This window comes from Octopus bimaculoides, chromosome 3, assembly GCF_046866305.1.
Source record: "Octopus bimaculoides isolate indiv1 chromosome 3, ASM4686630v1, whole genome shotgun sequence".
In the NCBI taxonomy this organism is placed as follows: Eukaryota; Metazoa; Mollusca; class Cephalopoda; order Octopoda; family Octopodidae; genus Octopus; species Octopus bimaculoides.
The window spans coordinates 93,411,242-93,432,168 of record NC_142930.1 but is presented as its reverse complement, the minus strand read 5'-3'; the positions used below and the strand labels follow the sequence as shown (position 1 = coordinate 93,432,168).

Sequence of the window (20,927 nt, the reverse complement as noted above, 5' to 3'; positions counted from 1 at the left end):
CATGCACTTTTCCAAGTTGGATGATTTATCTGAGGCATAATATTCTAAACCATGCAAGCACTATATAATGGAAGTAAGCTTCTAGTAATGTGAATTGGCATTGCTGGTTCAAATTTACAGTTGAGTCATCTCCTTTCTGTTGCTCCTTATATCTGCAATTTCCAATAACAATCAATAGATCTGAAGAGGAATAAATTCTATTAGACTATCATGCCTTTGATACATTACATTAAGATGAAGAAAAACCGGAAAACTTTGATTGTGACTCACCAACCTCCTAAGAATTATAGGAAATATTCATAAAGTTTTCTTAGAAAAGGATCTACAACTTACTTATCTATTATCTTACCCTTATAAAAGTTAGCCCTGTATCATGACTTATCAATTAGGTAAAAAGACATTAATGTACTGGGTATAATTGCTAATTTCTCAATTGTCACTTTCTTTTACCTGTTCATTCTTCCTGTTGCGTTCACAAGTGCCTTAACTCATACCTATATTAACTTCTCTTGGCTTAGTGTCCCCTGCTTCTTTCCAACACTACACTTTATTCCCCACTTTCACCTTCCCAAATTCTCCTACTAACAGTGTTTTGTGTTGACGCCTCCAAGCGAAGAAGTAGGATCGCCCAAGACATATAAATAGAGGTAGTCTAGCCGTGGTAGAGGAGTTGAGAAGCCGTCGTGTAGCAGTCGAGTAGAGATCATCTGAAGGTGCTAAATAGCAGTAGCTTGAGACATAACACAGTATTACCCTGTTATCTCTCTGTACTAGAAAAAAAAAACATTATTCAAACTTAATAAATGAAAATTTCTTTTGACAAAAAATAAGCCTTATTTTAAAAATAAGCCTTATTTTAAAAATAAGCCTTATTTTATAAAGAAGAAAACCTGATTGAATGAAATAACCACAGTATTTAACATCTGGGAGGTTGAAAGGCAAAAGTCAGAAGGAATGATGAACTGAAACTGAAGCCCTTATGAGCATTTAAACCAGTCGTATCTTGCCCAAATATTCTACCTGTTTTATGTTCAAACTGGCCTGATCCAGCCTTTCATACCTACCTTGCAATTCCATTTTAAAAATAAGTAATCACAACATTAAATTCTCAACGCTAAGAGTTAATGCATGATTAATTGAAAACAATGTGAATAAATACATGTTACATCTGACAGAGAAATCTGAATGTTAAAGAAATAATGTACCAAACCAATTAAATATTCATCTCTGTTTAACCTGCTTCAATAAAGAATGACCTTGTTTCTTACCTGAAACCACTGTCTGATTCTGTATATGGGATGTAACCCAAGCTGTGACTGGCTTTCATAGGAGCAAGCCTCTGTGCAAATCTTGAAGATCTGATGAAATTTCCTGTAGACTTGCATTGTTTCCATGGTTCTGTCTGACTGGACATTTTCTGTGAAAAATTAAACCTATAAAAGAGTTAATTGAAAGGAATTAGTATCCAATACTGCAACAGTCAGTAGAACATGAAGTTAAATTCTCTACAGCATTTAAATGCGTCTCTATATCATAAGTCCAAATACTATTTAGGTTGAACTTAGATTATATATATATATATAATAAGGGTTGCTTGTTAGCAATCTTTCAACCGAAAGGTAAAAATATGTTTGCCATTAAAGCAACTGAGCACACTATTCAACACTACTATTGCTGAGGGTTGGCAATGAGTACAGTGAAGAATTCTGGGTAGGAGTAGGGGTCCACCAAGGATCAGTCCTCAGCACCCTCTTATTCATCATAGTCCTCCAGGCAATAACAGAGGAATTCAAGACAAGATGCCCCTGGGAGCTTCTCTATACTGATGACCTTGTTCTAATAGCTGAGTCACTATCAGAACTAGAGGAGAAGTTTCAGGTGTGGAAGTAAGGTTTAGAATCAAAGGGACTTAGAGTCAATCTAGCAAAAACCAAAGTCTTAATAAGTAGGAAGGCAGACAAACCACAAATCCTTTCAGGTAGATGGCTCTGCTTGATCTGTAGAAAAGCAAAGGTAGAAACTCCATAAGATGTACCCGGTGTAAGCTATGGACACAGAAGAGGTGCAGCAATATCAAAGGAAGGCTAACTGGGAAGATAGTTTTTGCGTGTGGCAAATGCTCAGGGGCAATAAACACTGAAAATGTGCAGAAAATAGCTTCTATTACATTCCAGGGGGAAAAAACTATAAGTAGTTGATAGCTTACCTAGGTGACCAAGTCAGTAGTGGGGGTAGTTGCTCTGAGAGCATAACTGCTAGAATAAGAGTAGCCTGGGCAAAGTTCAGAGAGTTCCTACCTCTGCAGGTGACAAAGGGCCTCTAGCTCAGAGTAAAAGGTAGACTGTATGATGCATGTGTGCAAACAGCCATGCTACATGGCAGTGAAACATGGGCCATGATTGCTGAGGACATGCATAAACTTGCAAGAAATGAAGCGAGTATGCTCTGCTGGATGTGTAATATCAGTGTACATACACGACAGAGTGTAAGTGCCCTGACAGAAGAGTTGGACATAAGGAGCATCAGATGTGGTATGCAAGAGAGATGACTGTGCTGGTATGGTCATGTGTTGCATACGGATGAGGACAGCTGTGTGAAAAAGTGTCACAACCTCGCAGTAGAGGGAACCTGTGGAACAGGTAAACCCAGGAAGACCTGGGATGAGGTGTTGAAGTATGACCTTCAAACACTGGGCCTCACCGAGGCAATAAATGACTGGGACCTTTGGAGATATGTTGTGCTTGAGAAGACCCGGCAAGCCAAATGAGACTGTAACTGTGGCTTATGCCAGTGCAGCATAACCAGCCCATTTAAGAATACTCTTCAATCATTGGGCAATAAACTGTGCTTGCGAAGACCTGTTGAGGCATGTGCAGTCATCATTGTGCTGGTGGCACATAAAAAGCACCCACTACATTCTCGATGTCAAAGGATCAGTAGAATGATAAAAATGTCCGCCTTAGGAAACAAATAAAGAGTGATAATAAAAAGAGCATTCAGACCGAGAAAATCTGCCTCAACAAGTTTCATTTAAACCATGCCAAAATGATAAAATGGACATTTAAGTGAGTAAATTAAGAAACAAAAACAAATGAAAACTGCATTAATGCAAGTTCTTATGTACTTGCATTCACTTTTGGCACTAAAACAACAATAACAACCTATTTTGTTATACTGGTGGCAGTTGCATTTCTTCATAATGAAGGATGTTCCAGAGGTTTCTGAAACCCTGAAGCCATTCATTAAGGAGTTTAACTTGGGTAGTGAAAGAGTTGTGAGTTGAATCTTCAAAGAACTTGAGAATGAGAAAACTTCTGTACCCATGGTACAGCTGTGTTAAAATGTTGAGATGCCTGTTCAGTTACGGAAATTATAGGTACCACAATCAAATCATAATTTGCTGTAATGTTGTCCCTCAGTCTGTGATGGGAAATGGCATGACCATCAATGGAACTCGAATCCCTTGGGAGTATATAGGTCCAGAACATGTGGAGCCAAATAAAATACCACAAGATTTCTGGTTCAATGATCAATCAATTCCACCACCCCATCACTGTAGCCTGATTCTGTATTTGTTGACTTTAAAAGAATGAAAGGCAATGTTGATTCCAGTGGAATTTGAGTTCAAACACCAGAGGACCACAACAAATACTACAAGTCATTCTATCCAATGCTTTGATAATGATTCTGCCAATTATATATAGTGTATGTATATATATCATATATACATCATACGTACTACATACATATATTTATATATATATTATATATATAATTATATAAATTTAAATGAAGATGTATTGTTAACATTATTAATGAGGTAATAATAAATTGGCTAGCAAGGTCACACTGTTACAGGCACAGATTCAGTAGTGTATATAATACCACTTTATATATATATATATACACACATATATATATATATATATATATATATATATATATATATATATTTATATAAGGGCATTACTATACAATAATGCCTCACACTATGAGGGACTGCTATATATATATATATATATATATATATATATATATATATATATAGATAAATATATATATAGCAATAAGAAATCCCCTCCATTTTCTTATTACTATATAAATTAATAGTAAAATAACTTTTTACCCACACCCATTTATTGCACTTGGTAATGTAATTGCCATGCAATGAAAAGACACTAGTGTAATAATAATTGGGTATTCTTCCAGCAGTATATTGAATAGATATTATCCCTTAGTGGGTTGGATTCACAACCCCTAACTTTCTTGGATTTATATATATATATATATATATATATATATATATATATATATATATATATATATATATATATATATATATTATGGCTATATCACATTGAATGCACTGGTTCTTATCCAATCACCGAAGTTGAACAACGTCAAGCCGAGTCAGTACTTAGATGTGTGACTTCTTGGGAATCCTAGGTGCTGTAAGGTGGTGCTCCAGCATGGCTGCAGTCAAATGACTGAAACAAGTAAAAGAGAAAAAGGAGATATACATATATATTTCCAAGTAAATTTTACCTATATATATATATATATATATATATATATATATATATATATAGGTAAAACTTACTTGGAAATGGATGCGAAATGCAGAGTGGATAAAACAGACGACAACTGATGAAGGGATTGTTCTTTATATTGCCTGTCTCGTTTCTCTATTTGTTTCTTTTGTTGTCCGAAAAAAGTTCGTTTTCCAAGTTTTTATTTTTTTATGTTCTTGTTTTTCATTTTGCTCATGTTTTTTTGACGTCCTGTACCCATATATGCATGTATATATACATATATATGTAGGTGAGCCTGGTGCAGCCATCTAGTTCACCAGTCCTCAGTCAAATCGTCCAACCCATGCTAGCATGGAAAGCGGACGTTAAACGATGATGATGATGATGATGATGATGATGATGATGATATACATATACATACATACTATGTGTGCGTAATACCATTCCATAACAACACTTAGAAAAAAGTGAATATAACAGAATTGTTAAATAAATAGCTAGCATAACTTTTCAACAATGTATCTATTTGTAATATATTTTCTCTTCCTGTTTTAGTTGTTTCTTACCAGGACTACCCTATAAGGCTACAAGCAAAACTGTTTGCCTAATCATTACTTTGCACTACAGTTAGAAACATCTTTTTTTTTACAAAAAAGACCACCACTAACACTTCTTGCCTCACCACCACCACCACAACCACCACCACCACCACCACCACCAGCACTAGCACCAGCACCACCACCACCATCACCATCACCACCATCATCATTTTCATCATCATCAAAATCAGAGTTGTCATTTCCCATCTCTTCACCATCATATGTTTTTTCCTTCCTCAGTTTTATAGCTTCCATAGCTAATCTCAGCTGCTTCCATCACCTGCTCCTAATTCATTGAGCCATCTATTTAATATATTATCTCTCTCTCTCTCTCTCTCTCTCTCTCTCTTTCTCTCTCTCAATCCATCTCTCTTTCTTTCTGTCTCTCTCTTTCTCTTTCTCTCCATTCATTTCTCTCTCTTCCATTCTCTTTCCACACACACACACGCATACATACACACACACATACATGTGCACATACACATCCTTTGTTTCATTTTGGTAATCTATCTGTCTATCTATCTATCTGGCTGTCTGTCTGTCTGCCTACCTGCCTGCCTGCCTGCCTGCCTGTCTGTCTGTTTATCTATCCATTCTTCTATCTATCTATCTATCTATCTATCTATCTATCTATCTATCTATCTATCTATTTGCCTGTTTGCCTGCCTGCCACCTATCTGTCTATCAGTCTTTCTGTCTATCTGTCTCTCTCAGTATCCAATCTCCAATAAAAGCAATATGTTATTTCACAAATACACCACACCTTAAATACTTCTTCAGTCAATGTATTGCACTGAATTGAACTCTTCTACCATAACCACTGAATTTCCACTGAAGCTGAGACTAAACTCACCAATGTCAGAAAACTTCATTGCTTATTGATTGCAATTGGATCTTATCCATGATGCAAACCAGAACTCTTTTGCTGTTCCACTTTTCACTTTTGTTTCAATCACCCACACCAACCTTCTCTCATTTTCCTACACCAAAACCATATGTGTGCACACGCGCGCGCGCACACACACACACACACACACACACACACACACACACATGTATATGAGTATGAAATGTGAGTGAAGAGTATATTTTTCTTTTATGGTTTCCTTTGGGTTATTGAAAGAAACAAAAATAAACATATTTAATTTTATTGACGTAAGTACCTTGTTTACCAACCACAATGGTTCCAGGTTCAGTCCCACTGCATGGCACCTTGGGCAAGTGTCTTCTACTGTAGCCTTGGGCTGACTAAAGCCTTGAGAGTGTATTTGGTAGACAGAAATTGAAAGAAGCCTGTTGTATATATGCTTATATATGTTTGTGTGTCTATTGTTATTCTCCTCAATATTACTTAGCAGCCTATGCTGGTGCGTTTGTGTCCCCATAACTTAGTGGTTCAGCAAAAGACTGATAGAATAAGCACTAGGCTTACAAAGAATAAGTCCAGGGGTTGATTTGCTTGACTAAAGGCGATGTTCCAGCATGGCCGCAGTCGAAATGACTGAAACAAGTAAAAGAATAAAAGCATCATCATCATCATCATCATCGTTTAACGTCCTTTTTCCATGCTGACATGGGTTGGACGGTTTGACTGGGGTCTAGCAAGCCAGGAGGCTGGACCAGGCTCCAATCTGATCTGGCAATGTTTCTACAGCTGGATGCCCTTCCTAATGCCAACCACTCCGAGAGTGTAACAGGTGCTTTTTACATGCCACCAGCATGGGAACCAGTCAGGCGGTGCTGGCATCGGCCTCGTTCAGATGGTGCTTTTTACGTGCCACCGGTACAGGAGCCAATCGGGGCGAAGGGGCTGGCATCGACCACATTTGGATGGTGCTTTTTACATGCCGAATATATAAATCTAAAATAAGATTTACTTTTTGTGGTCTAAATTTAAATCTGTTTGTCTTGTTTGATATATGACGAAGATAAGGGTAAGTACTAAACTGGTGTGTGGCGTTAGCTTACAAGGTTTGCCGTTTAACCAACTCATGTATATCAATATCTCAATTCATCATCATCATCATCATCATCATCATCATCATCATCATCATCATCATCACCACCACCACCATCATCATCATCACCGTGACCATCATCATCATTATCTTTTAACGTCTGTTCTCTATGCTGGTATGGGTTGGATGGTTTGACAGTAGTTGACCAGCCAGAGAGCTGCCTGGCCTCCATTTGTCTATTTTGGCTTGCTTTCTATGGTTGGATGCCCTTCCTAATGCCAACCACTTTACAAAGTGCAGTGGATGCTTTTACATGGCCCCAACATGGGTCCTCTTATGTGGCACTGGTATGGGTGCTTTTACATGACACTGGTATGGGTGTTCTCATGTGGGAGCGGCATGGTTGCTTTTTTGTGGCACTGGTACGTGTGCTTCTACAAGGTACTAGCATGGGCATTTTTACATGGCACTGGTAAAAGTGCTTTTATGGAGCACTAGCACCTACAAACCCACAAGACTAGGATCTCTTGGCTGAGAGAGGGATGTAGAGGATGTGCTTGTATGCATGGACAGCCACAAGTTTACTTAGCTTGACGTGCCTTCTCAATTATCATAGTTAAAATGTTCCATTCTTTTACTAAACTATCAGAAACTTTGTTATTAGCAGAATGGAAAATAGTTTTGATGCAAAAGAGTTTGTTTAATTACGGAAAGAAATATACGGTTATTTAAAATTTAGAAGGGCTACACAGCTTCTACATATACAGAAAAAATCCTTTGAAAAAAATGTGTAATTTAACTAAAAGATATACTGTATTTTCCAGCATACAAGTGGAATTTTCATGACCAAAATTTGTGGTAAAAAATTGTGGGTTGACTCACATTCCAAGATAACTTTGGAGGACCAAATATTCCACGTGAATTGCTATAGGATTTGACAAGATAGTGACAGTGTTTGAATGTTTACACTACATGGTTACACTATATGCTACATCAACTTGTATGCTGGAAAATATGGTATGCAATATTATTAGTTTATGCAACAAGTAAAAAATATGAAATTATAAGAAATATATAGTACTACTAGTCTAATCAGATTTTTTATGAGGTCTCCATTAGTTATTGTTGACTATACTTCTGCACATGTATAAGCAGGCCTGGGCAAGAATTTTCATGGAATACTGGCAGTTGTCCATATATGCAAGTCTCTTCTCTCTAAGCTACCAATGTCTATCTAAGGAAATGGCTGCGTATTAGGACCTATACAACTTGGCATCAATGTATAATAGTTGCAGACATTTACTGCTAGAAGACAAAGAACTCAAACAGATACAGCAAAACATCTTGCCTGACTCTGATAGTTTTACCAAATACCATGCTGGCCCTGTATTTTTTTAATTAACCCACAAAATATCGAAGGTAAAGTTGAACTCAGAAGACAGACATTTGGAACAAAACCTGAAGAAACTAACAAAAAAGTATAGAGATTCTCCCCTACTCTGAAAAGTGCAAGTTTATCCACATGCACACACTTACACTCAACATGCGCACACATAAGCTCATGTCACATAATTCAGGTAATCACAAACCTTAAGACTTGTCTTAACTTAAAAAAGAAGAGTCTTGTCACTTTATTAGTGACCAGCTTAAATTTTGCATGTTTTCTTTGCATGGGTCATTGCATGGGTCAGATGGAACTTATTGGGGCAGACTTTTATGGCTAGTTGCCCTTCCTGCAGCCAACCATTACCTGTATCCAAGCAAAGTAGTATTTCCAGTGTTCTGACATGTTTTCTCAGAATATTGGAAATGAATGATGCTCATTTACAACAATCATGTGATGTCAAGACAAGAAGACACAAACATACACACATATACATGCATGTGTACTTGCATGTGCATGTGTATATATGTGTGTACCTCACACACATACACACATATATGTGTGTATATATAATATATGTGTGTGTATGTATGTATATAAAGTATGCATATAAATATATATATATATATATATGTATATATATATATATATATATATATATATATATATATAAATATATATATACATACACACACACACATACATACATACATACTTACATACATACATACATGCATACTATATCTATATACACACACACATACAAACACACACACACATATATATGCATGCAAATGTATTTACATATACATACATTATATATATATATATACACAATGATCTGATAATCTTTCTCTCTCTCTCTCTCTCTAGATATATATATATATGTGTGTGTGGATATGAATATATGACTGTATTAATGTATATCTTCTTGGCATGTGTGTGTGTGTGTGTGTGTGTGTGTGTTATGCTACAAGCAGGAGGAACAACATGAACAAACATAACCTAAAAGTCAATAAATGGAGAAAGATTCTGGAACATTCCATCCTTTAGATGTTTATATAGTTAATCTATATCTTGTTTCTATTGCACCATTCAATCAATACTAAGCTCACAGAAGCACTTTCTCATATACATTTACATACAGACATATTCACAAATATACACTTTTGATATATATACAATACATACAAACATATATATATATACATATATGTATATGTTGCATATGTATGTATATATATATATATATGTATGTGTGTATGTTGGTATATGTATGTATATATGTATATTTTGTTGAGGTAAAAGTGCATATATATATATATATATATATATATATATATATATATATACACACATATACATATACATATACATATATATACATATATATATATGCAAGATTGAATAGCTTGCTATAGTCATATGTACACATGTGAATAAATATACACATACATATACATATGTAAATAAATACAATGATGTGATGACCTCTCTCTCTCTCTTTATATGTGTGTGTGTGTGTGTGTGTGTGTGTGTGTGTGTGTGTGTGTGTGTGGATATGAAAGTATGGGCATATTAGTGTATGTCTTCTTGGCATATATGTGTATGTACATATGGAAAATCTTATAACATCTATCAGAACATTTTTCTTGATCATTGCTTTGCTTTTGTTTTCTTTCTGTGCATGCTTTATGAAACATGCAATTGAGATAGGAGTTTCAGCTTTGGAAATGTTACCTGTGCATGGAGTATAAGTAAATAGAGAATCAGATAGAGATGTGTATTGGTCTGCTATGAACTTAATTCTAGTGTGTCTGCCATGAACAGAAGGAATATACATAGTAATAATATACCATAATTGAAAGAATATAGGTGTGTGGTAAGGAGCTGGCTTCCCAACTATATGGTTCTGGGTTCAGTCCCACTGTGTGGCAGCACCTTAGGCAAGTGTCTCCTGCTATAGCCTCAGGCTGACCAAAGCCTTGTGAGTGGATTTGGTAGACAAAAACTTTGAGAAGTCTGTTGTATATATATCTATGTATATATTTATGTGTGTGTCTTTGTGTCTGTGTTTGGCATTCCACCATCGCTTGACAACTGATGTTGGAATGTTTATATCCCCGTAACTTAGCAGTTCGGCAAAAGTGAATGATAGAATTTTCCATATGTACATACCAGGCTTACAAAAAATAAGTCCTGGGGTCTATTGCTTTGACCAAAAAGCAGTGCTCCATCATGGCTGCAGTCAAATGACTGAAACACATAAAAGAATAAAAGAATAAGAGTCAATAAATATTCTAAACATTTATATAGCTACAAAACCCTCACTTTCTGAGTCACAACGTGTTTGTGATCATGCATTTGTCTAGGAAGGCAGCTAAAACTTAGCTCTCAAGGGAGGTGTTTCTTGTGCCTTGTTGTTGCAGTTGCTTTGTTGTCTTCAATGAGTTAAAGTAGAATAGTATATAGATATCTCAATGCATAACTGTTCAACACAGTTTTGTCTCACCCATGCAAAGAAGGAAAAGTGGACATTAAAACAATAATGATGATGATAATGATAAATCTCTCTCTTAGCACTAAACCCAAACCCACCCATCCATCTATCCCTCCCTCCCTCTCTCCATCCATCCATCCATATCACCAGCATTATATATATATCGTTTAACGTCCGCTTTCCATGCTAGCATGGGTTGATATATATATATATATATATATATATATATATATATATATATATATATATATATATATATATATATATATATATATATATGTATACATATCACCATCATCATTCAATGTCTGTTGTGCATACTGGACATGTATGTATGTACGTGTATATATATATATATATATATATATATATATATATATATATATATATATACATACATATATATATGTATGTACATGCATCATCATCATCATCATTTAACGTCCGCCTTCCATGCTAGCATGGGTTGGACGATTTGACTGAGGACTGGTGAAACCGGCTGGCAACACCAGGCTCCAATCTAATTTGGCAGAGTTTCTACAGCTGGATGCCCTTCCTAACGCCAACCACTCAGAGAGTATACATATATATATATATATATATATATATATATATATATGTATGTATGTATGTATGTGTGTATGTATATATATGTATAGTGCTGATGTTACACCTGTACTGGTGTGATGTCCATGTTGGTGGCATGTAAAAAGCATGCAGCACACTCTGTAAAGTGGTTGGGATTAGGAAGGGCATCCAGCTATAGAAACCAAGCCAAAACAGACTGGAACTTGATGCAGCTCTTCTGCTTGCCAGCTCTGGTCAAACCATCCAACTCGTGCCAGCATGGAAAACGGAAGTTTAATGATGATGATGATGATGATGATGTACAATGGGATTCTTTCAGATTCTGTTTACCAAATAACTCACAAGGCTTGGGTTGCCCTGAAGCTACAGTAAAACACCCTTGTCTAGGGTGCCATGCAAAGTGACTAAACCCAAAACCATGTGGTAAACATATATACATACATATATGCTTATATATAATTATTAAACAAGACAGCAGGCATTAAGGCAAGGCAAACATCACAACTTGTATACAATATTATTATAGCAAGAAATTCAAAATTTTACAGCTGTTTCTGGGATATCCTCAAGTATGGGATATTCCGTCATCAGAGACAAATAGGGGAAAAAATAGGGAAAATGAGAATGGTATATATTAATAAGATAATGACATAGAGGAAGGGAAGCGTACCTAATTGTTTATATTACCTGTGAACTAAATCCCCATTCTTTGTATATATATATATATATATATATATATATATATATATATATATAAATTAAAAGGGTAAAGGAATTATCAATTTATTAATTAATATATCAATTAATAATTAATAATTTTTACCAATCCCAACAGTATGAAAGCACCATTATTGGTGGAGAACTTCGGTATATGGTGAAGCAAATATTTTGCTGATCCCTTAATTATATATATATATATATATATACATATATATATATATATGTGTGTGTGTGTGTGTGTGTGTGTGTGTATATATATATATATATATATACATACAGTAAAAATATATATATGCACACATTCATCACTTTCCTTATTTAAATATTTCTTTCATTATTTCTATCTTCATTCTACTGTACTTACTATGTGAGCCACTCCCGTTAGTTTTCATCAGATCTACATTGCTCTAATTTTATCCATATCTCTGTAACCTATACCTACACATTTGATTCATTCTCATTTCTTTATTTGCCATATGTTTCTTTTAAAAATTTAGAGAATCATTAGAGGAAAACTTGAAACCAGACTGTTATAAGAATCAGGGTAGTTGGGGTGAACAGGAACCTAGTCAATGATGTTTATTTTCAAGTTTGGTTATCTTGCTTGTTAAATACACACACATACACACCCATACACATGCATATGTGTACAATCAAATACATTTACATATAAACATGTATGTGTGTGTGTGTGTGTGTATGTGTGTGTGTGTGTGCATGTATGTATATGTGGAAGCACATGGATTAAGGATTAGGGTGTTGTCCTCATGATTATAAGATTGATTTTGATTCCCAAACTGAGCAATGCTTCATGTTTTTGAGCAAAACACTCCATTTATGTTGCTCCAGTCTACTGCACTGACAAAAGTGAGTAATCCTGTGATGGACTGCTGTCCTGTCCAGTAGGAGAATATGCATCACAGAACCTGGAAAACCAGCCTCATGAGCCTATGGCTTATGAAGAGCCTTTAATCCTGCTTTTTTTTTATGTATGTATGTATGTATGTATGTATGTATGTATGTATATATGTATTTACATACATATCCATCCAGCCAGCCAGCCATCCATACATACATACATTCATACATACAAGCATACATACATATGTGTGCACGTACATATTTTTTAAAAAACTGGTGTTTAATCTCTGGGCAACCCCGATCAAGCAGACCATTGTTAAAAGGTGTTCCATCATCTCATTTCTTTTTGTTTCAGACAGTATGTATATCAGACTACATTACACAACATCCTTTATTTTTTTAGAAGGTAGGATGTGATTTGTGGTAGGTTTAGCCTCCATTTTCAGTAGGTGAAACTTCTCTATGGAGTAGGGCCAGGTGATCTTTTTAGTACCATTAATGAAAAATGCAAATGTGGAGAAGGGCATGACTGCTAAGAAAAATAATGGTAAAAATAATGAAAAAAATTAATTACACTATAACGTTACAAATTCACAGATATGAGGTGGTGACGCAATACCTTAAAATGTTGGGCCTCACAGAGGCAATGACAAAAGATTGAGACCTTTGGAGATATACTGTGATTGAGAAGACCCGGCAAGTAAAGTGAGATCTCAGTCAGTGCTGCATGACCAGTCCATTTAAGAGGACTCTTGAAGCGTTGGGTGATATGATGTGTTTGAGAAGACCTGCTGAGTTGAGTGATATTGAAATCGTAGTCATGGCCAGTGCCACCTGACTGGCACCCGTGCTGGTGACATGTAATAAGGACCATCCAAATATATTCTGTGCTAGTGTCCCAAGATTACTTCCATGCTGGTGACATGTAAAAAGCACCATCCAAACGTGGTTGATACCAGTGCCCCCTGACTGGCACCCATCCTGGTGGCACATAAAAAGCACCCATTACACTCTTGGAGTGGTTGGATTTAGGAAGGGCATCCAGCTGTAGAAACATCGCCAGATCAGATTGGAACCTGGTGCAGCTCACTGGCTTGCCAGACCTCAGTCAAACTGTCCAACCCATGCCAGCATGGAAAGTGGACATTAAATGATGATAATGATGATGTAACAAACATTAAATTACTGTTTTGCCCTTTAAAGTATAAACTGCTTTTTCACATGGATTTTATATATATATATATATATATATATATATATATATATATATATATATATATATATATATATATATTTATGTATGGGTGTCTCTGTGTCTGTGTTTATCTCCCCACCATCACTTGACAACTGATGGTGGTGTGTTTATGTTCCTGTAACCTAGCGGTTCAGCAAAAGCATTCAATAGAGTAAGTACTGGGCTTATAAAGAATAAGTCCTATGGTTGATTTCCATAACTAAAGAAATCCTTTAAGGTGATGCTGCAGCATGGCCGCAGTCAAATGACTGAAACATGTAAAAGAATAAGAGAATATGTGTGTGTGTGTGTGTGTGTGTGTGTGTGTGTGTGTGTGTGTGTGTGTAAGTGTGTATGTGTGTGTGTATGTTTGCCTCTCCTTGTCTCCTTTGTCTTTTATTCTTCTGATGTCTGGTAGTAGTGGTGGGGGGGGGGAGCAATAAAATAAAGTTCAGAGTGGTGGATTGGTGGAATTCCGAGAGCATTGTGGACAAAATTCTTTGTGGCATTTGTGCTGTTGACTCTTTATGTTCTGAGTACCCAAGTAGGAACGGCGAATTTGTCAACATCTAACCAACTTGATGGAGTCCTTAAAAAAAAAAAAAGGCAATGGGGAAATTGCATGAAAATTTCCTTACAAATGCTTAGTGCTTGAAAAGGAATTCAGTAGGGGTCATTTGCTGATGTGATGGTGCTAGAAAGAAAGAAAGAAATTATGACATCCAGGGAAGGTTAAATTTATGAGTTGACAAGATAACTGAAACTAGGTGGCTGGAGCAGGGTATTCTATAGAATTAACAAAAATCCCAGAAAACAAGAGATCGTTCTTGTATCTGGTGACATAGATAAACAAAAGGTTTATTATTTCATGGTTGCCCTGTGGTCCACCATATTGGTAATCTAAAACATACACATGCTTACAGTTTTAATTTTGCTTTATTAGTAGTAGTAGTAGTAGTAGCAGCAGCAGTACCAGTGGCAGTAGCAGCAGCAGTCGCTGTTGTTTGGCTGTTGTTCAAGGCATTAGAACATAGGACTACGAAATTTACAAATGTAATTCCATTTTTTGATGGTAAATTAAGTGTAATTTGAGGGGGATTTGGTTGCTAATTCTAGCAGATTGAGTGACCACATATAGGCTCTACTGATAACTCACACATACATGTACATATATACATGCACATAAACACACACAAACACACACACACACACACACACACACACACACACACACACACACACACACACAAGGTTTTTAACCCCCTCACCCCAAACTATGAAGCCCTGTCTTACAATACATTAGACTCAAGACATTAGACTGTAGAGCACCTTTACATTTTAGACTTTTATCCTTTACTTGTTTCAGTCATTGGACAGCAGCCCTTCAGGGGCACCATCTTTAAGGGTTTTAGCTGAATGAATCAACCCCACCCCCAGCATTTAATTTTTAAAGCTTGATACTTATTTTATTGACCTCTTAAGCTGAACCACTAAGTTATGGCGATTTAAACAAACCAAAGCATTTGTCAAGCAGTGGTGGGGACAAACAGTAGGACACATACACACACACACACATATATATATATATATATAAGCATATATATGTATATGTGTGTGTATAAATATAGGCACAGGAGTGGCTGTGTGGTAAGAAGTTTGCTTCTCAGCCACATGGTTCTGAGTTCAGTTTCGCTATGTGGGACCTTGGACAAGTGTCTTCTACTATAGCCTCAGGCCGACCAAAACTTTGTGAGTGGATTTGGTAGATGGAAACTGAAAGAAGCTCATTGTTTATACATGTATATATATAAATGTGTATATATATATATATATATATATATATATATATATATATATATATATATATATATATACATATATATATCGCTATCTAGGTGACCAAGTTAGTAGTAGGGGAGGGTGCGCTGAAAGTGTAGCTGCTAGAATAAGAGTAGCCTGGGCAAAATTCAAAGAGCTCTTACCTCTGCTGGTGACAAGGGGCCTCTCACTCAGAGTAAAAGGCAGACTGTATGACGCATGTGTACGAACAGCCATGCTTCATGGCAGTGAAACATGGGCTGTGACTGCTGAGGACATGCGTAGACTTGCAAGGAATGAAGCCAGTATGCTCTGATGGATGTGTAATGTCAGTGTGCATACTAGACAGAGTATTAGTACCTTGAGAGAAAAGTTGAACTTACAAAGCATCAGTTGTGGTGTGCAAGAGAGACGATTGCGCTGGTATGGTCATGTAGCGAGAGTGGATGAGGATAGCTGTGTGAAAAAGTGCCACACCCTAGTAGTTGAGGGAATCTATGGAAAAGTTAGGCCCAGGAAGACCTGGGATGAGGTGGTGAGGCACGACCTTTGAACATTGGGCCTCACCGAGGCAATGACTTCTGACCGAGACTTTTGGAAATATGCTGTGCGTGAGAAGACCCGTCAAGCCAAGTGAGACCTAAATCTAAGGCCTCAGCCAGTCCACTTATGCGTACCATCCTTCATTGGACACTAAACTCCACTTGCGAAGACCTGTTGAGGCAAGTGAAATCGAAATCAAGTTAAATTCAACGACTGGCACCCATGCCAACGTCGTCTCCTTCATTGGACACGAAACTCAGCTTGCGAAGACTTATTGGGGCAAGCGAAAGCGAAATCGTGAAGGCACCTGTGCCCAGCGTCGCCTTTCTGGTACTTGTGCCCACGGCATGTGTAAGGACTTTCGAGAGAGATCGTTGCCAGTGCCCCTAGACTGGCTCTTGTGTGGGTGGCACATAAGATACACCATTTTGAGCGTGGCCGTTCCCAGTACCGCCTGACTGGCCTTTGTGCCGGTGGCACGTAAAAGCACCCACTACACTCTCTGAGTGGTTGGCGTTAGGAAGGGAATCCAGCTGTAGAAACTCTGCCAAATCAGATTGGGGCCTGGTGTAGCCATCTGGTTTCACCAGTCCTCAGTCAAATTGTCCAACCCATGCTAGCATGGAAGGCAGACGTTAAACGACGATGACGACAACGATAATAATATGTGCATGTATTTGTGTGTCTATGTTTTACCCCACCCCCATCACTTGACAACTGATGTTGGTGTGTTTGCCTCCTCGTAACTTAGCAGTTCGGCAAAAGAGAATTAGAATAAGTCCTAGACTTACAAAATATAAGTCCAGGGGTCAATTTGTTTGACAAAAGGCGATGCTCCAGCATGGCCACAATCAAATGACTGAAACAAGTAAAAGAATAAAAGAATAGACATACATATATCCACACATACATACATACATACATACATACATACATACATACATACATATATATATTATACATGACAGGCTTCTATCAGTTTCTATGAAATCTACTCAGAAGGCTTTGGTTGGCCTGGGGCTATTGTAGAAACCACTTATCCAAGGTGCTATGCATTGGGTCTGAATTCAGAACAATGTGGTTGGGAAACAAACTTCTAACCACATAGCCATGTCTGTGGTGAAAGCTACAGACCATGATCCTGTGCTTGCTACTGAGGAGGAATGTGAAATCTGAAACATTGGTACTGCTGTTGGCCATTCATCTTAAATAACAACATTTATATGCAGCAAGTTCACTTCTAGTATAATTTAAGGGAAGAATTTTATCCATTGCTCAATATAACACTGCTACTTAAAGTCAACTCTCACCCAATCCATACCCTTCCTCAAAAATTTCAAGGCCTTGTGTTTTTTTCCATGCTGGTATGGATTGGGTGAGATTTGTTGTTGTGGCAGCATTTTATGGTTGGATGGATGCTCTTCCTAATGCTGCCTCTTGCTTGTTTTGCAAGAAATGTATTTTAGTTCACGGTTTCACATGAAATAACCAAGCTGCTGGCATTTTATGTTGGACAGGAATATCATCACTACAAGCTTAAGAGTGTTAATGCAAAGACACATGAGCACAAACACACACATATGTACACACACACGAACACACACACAAACATACACATAGATATACACACACACACACGTGTGCATATATATGCACACGTATATATAATAGGCTTCATGTAGTTTCCAGCTACCAATTTTCACTCACGAAAATTGGTCAATCCATCATTATCATCATAATCATCATAATTTAACCTCCACTTTCCATGCTGGCATGGGTTGGACGGTTTGACACTGAGCTGGCTAGCAGGGAGCCGTCCAGACACCAGCTGTCTGTTGAGGCATGGTTTTTATGGCTGGATGCCCTTCCTAATGGCCAACCACTTAACAGGGTATGCTGGGTGCTTTTTATATGCCACAGACATGGGTATGTTTATGCAGCACTGGCATGGGTGCATTAATGTAGCATCAGCACAAATGCTTTTTAAGAGGCACTGGCACCTGAAAATACAAGCCTGTATATGTGGAAGATAACGATTTTACTTAGCTTGACAGAAAAAAAGGCATTTACCCAAGGTACCATGCAGTAAGATTGAGCTCATAATCACAAGATTGGGAAGTAAAATTTCTAACCACACAGCCAAGTCTATCCCAGTCCCACACCTATGTAATGGGTGTTTGCCATGTCTACGTAAGAAACTCCTTCTAAACTTGATGAAGTAAAAGGGTGTGCACCAGAAATGATAAAGGCATGAGTGATATCAGCTGTTTTATTCAGTGAGAAGTTAATACCTTAGAGAAAGATATAAATAAGGAGTAGTATTGGGGCTGACATAGGGATGCTTTAAGGTCAGTAGGGTGAGGACCGCTCATCACAAAGATTGGTTTAAAACTAGGTTAATTAGAGAGTAAAGAGAATAGTCCAAAGCTTATTTCCACCTTATGCCACCATGTAGGATCATATGACAAAAGATCTTGTTTTGTAAGAATGTTCAGATGTTGTTATTGTTGTTGTTGGTGGAGGTGCATGTTGGTTGTGGTGTTTGAAATGAGGTTGTTGGTTGCCATGGTGATAGTAGTAAAGATGATGTTGTTGTGGTTGTTCTTTAGTTCCTGGTAAGCACTGGCTGAAAAAATCTCTGAGTATTCCTTCCAACTCTGTACATAACCATCATTTATCTTCAGGCATTGTGTATCTAGGAGTACATTTTATAGTATGCCCTTTCCTTTTATGAAACTGTGGTAGATGTGTGATTGGAGGAAGGTTTGGCTGTTATTTCTAAGTTTGACAGCAGGAAAGACTCCTGTTGTGATGGGTGTGTTGTTGTTGGTGGTGCAAGTAGTTGTGGCGGTGTTGGTGTTGATGGTGTTGCTGGTGGTCATGTTGGTGTGGTCAGGAGGATAGTGGAGGAGGAGCAAGAAGAGGAAGAAGGAAGAAGAGGAGTAGGAGGAGGAAGAGAAGAAGAAAGAAAAGGAGGAGGTAGAAGAAAGAAGAAGAAAGAAGAAGAATAAGAAAAGAAGAAGAAGGAAGGAGAAAGATGAGGATGAGAAGAAAAAGAAAAAGGAGGAGGAGGAAGAGGAGGAGGAGGAAAAGAAGAAGAAAGGGAAGAAGAAGGATGAGGTGGAGGAGGAGAAAAAGGAGAGGGAGAAGGAAGAGAGGAGACAAACGAAGAAGAAGAAGAAGAAGAAGAAGAAGAAAAGCACAATTAAAAAATGGAACACCAATAAAGAATTATAAAAGAAAAAGAGAATGAAACAAGAGAAAAAATGGAAAAGACAAAGAGGAACAAAAGGAATTACAATAGAAATAAAGGAAGGAAAATATGAAATGAAAAAGCTGTTGACAATAGGAAGGGGTTTGGTTGCTTATATTGACCCCAGTACTTGACCGGTTCTCATTTTATCAGTGCTGGAAATAGAATAAAGAAACTCAAACCCATTGCTGCAATAATAATAATAATAATAATTGTTTTGTAAATTAGGCACAAGGTGTGGTTGTGTGGTAAGAAGTCTGTTTCCCAACCACATGATTTTGGGTTCAATCCCACAGAAACATAAAAGGCTAATTCAACCTGGGTATGATTTGAACTCAGAATATAGAGGGCTTTAACAAAATATCACTTGGCATTTTGTCTAATGCTCTGACATATTTTCCTCTGCTGTGGTTTCGAACATAGCAATAGAATTTCACATTTATTTTGTAGAAAGGCACAGTCTAAGAAATTCATACTATTTTTTTTTTAATTAGTACTCATTTTAGTAACATTTACAATTTTAAAAAAGCAAAGTGGATTCAGTGATATTTGAACTCAAAATGGAAAGAGATGTAGCTAAATACTTGAAGGTATTTTGTCCATTACACTTTTAATTCTCCTAATTACCATTATTTCAATTGCTCCATTGGGATCTTTTCTGTTTGGATGCCCTTGTGGAAATTGTAAAGTTTGTTCCTCCTTTACAGTAGTACACCTGTTTCTGTCCTCATTTCCCTCTCTCTCTCTCTCTCTGGCCAGGTAACCATGTACCTCCCCTATAACAAGGCACCTGTTTCTGACTCTTTGTCTCACTATAACCTTTCATCATCTGATATAAGATCCCCTCCTCCAATGTCCCTTCCCTGTCAAAGAATCTTTGTCTTGCAAGTTACTTGGTGACCCTGCCAATGCTGGTGCCACTTAAAAAGCATCCAGT

The 20,927-nt window shown here is 37.1% G+C and overlaps 1 protein-coding gene across 5 annotated transcripts in view; it reads right to left on the bottom strand.

Moving 5' to 3' along the window:
* LOC106871706 (uncharacterized) overlaps positions 1–20,927 on the bottom strand; it is a 436,102-nt gene that overhangs the window by 384,414 nt on the left and 30,761 nt on the right. For all 5 annotated transcript variants that reach the window (XM_089349376.1, XM_089349372.1, XM_089349374.1 and 2 more), the window contains exon 2: positions 1,269–1,433. In XM_089349376.1, coding sequence (XP_089205502.1) covers positions 1,269–1,414 — 146 coding nt within the window. In that variant the 5' untranslated portion in view covers positions 1,415–1,433. The remainder of the gene's footprint in view (positions 1–1,268; positions 1,434–20,927) is intronic.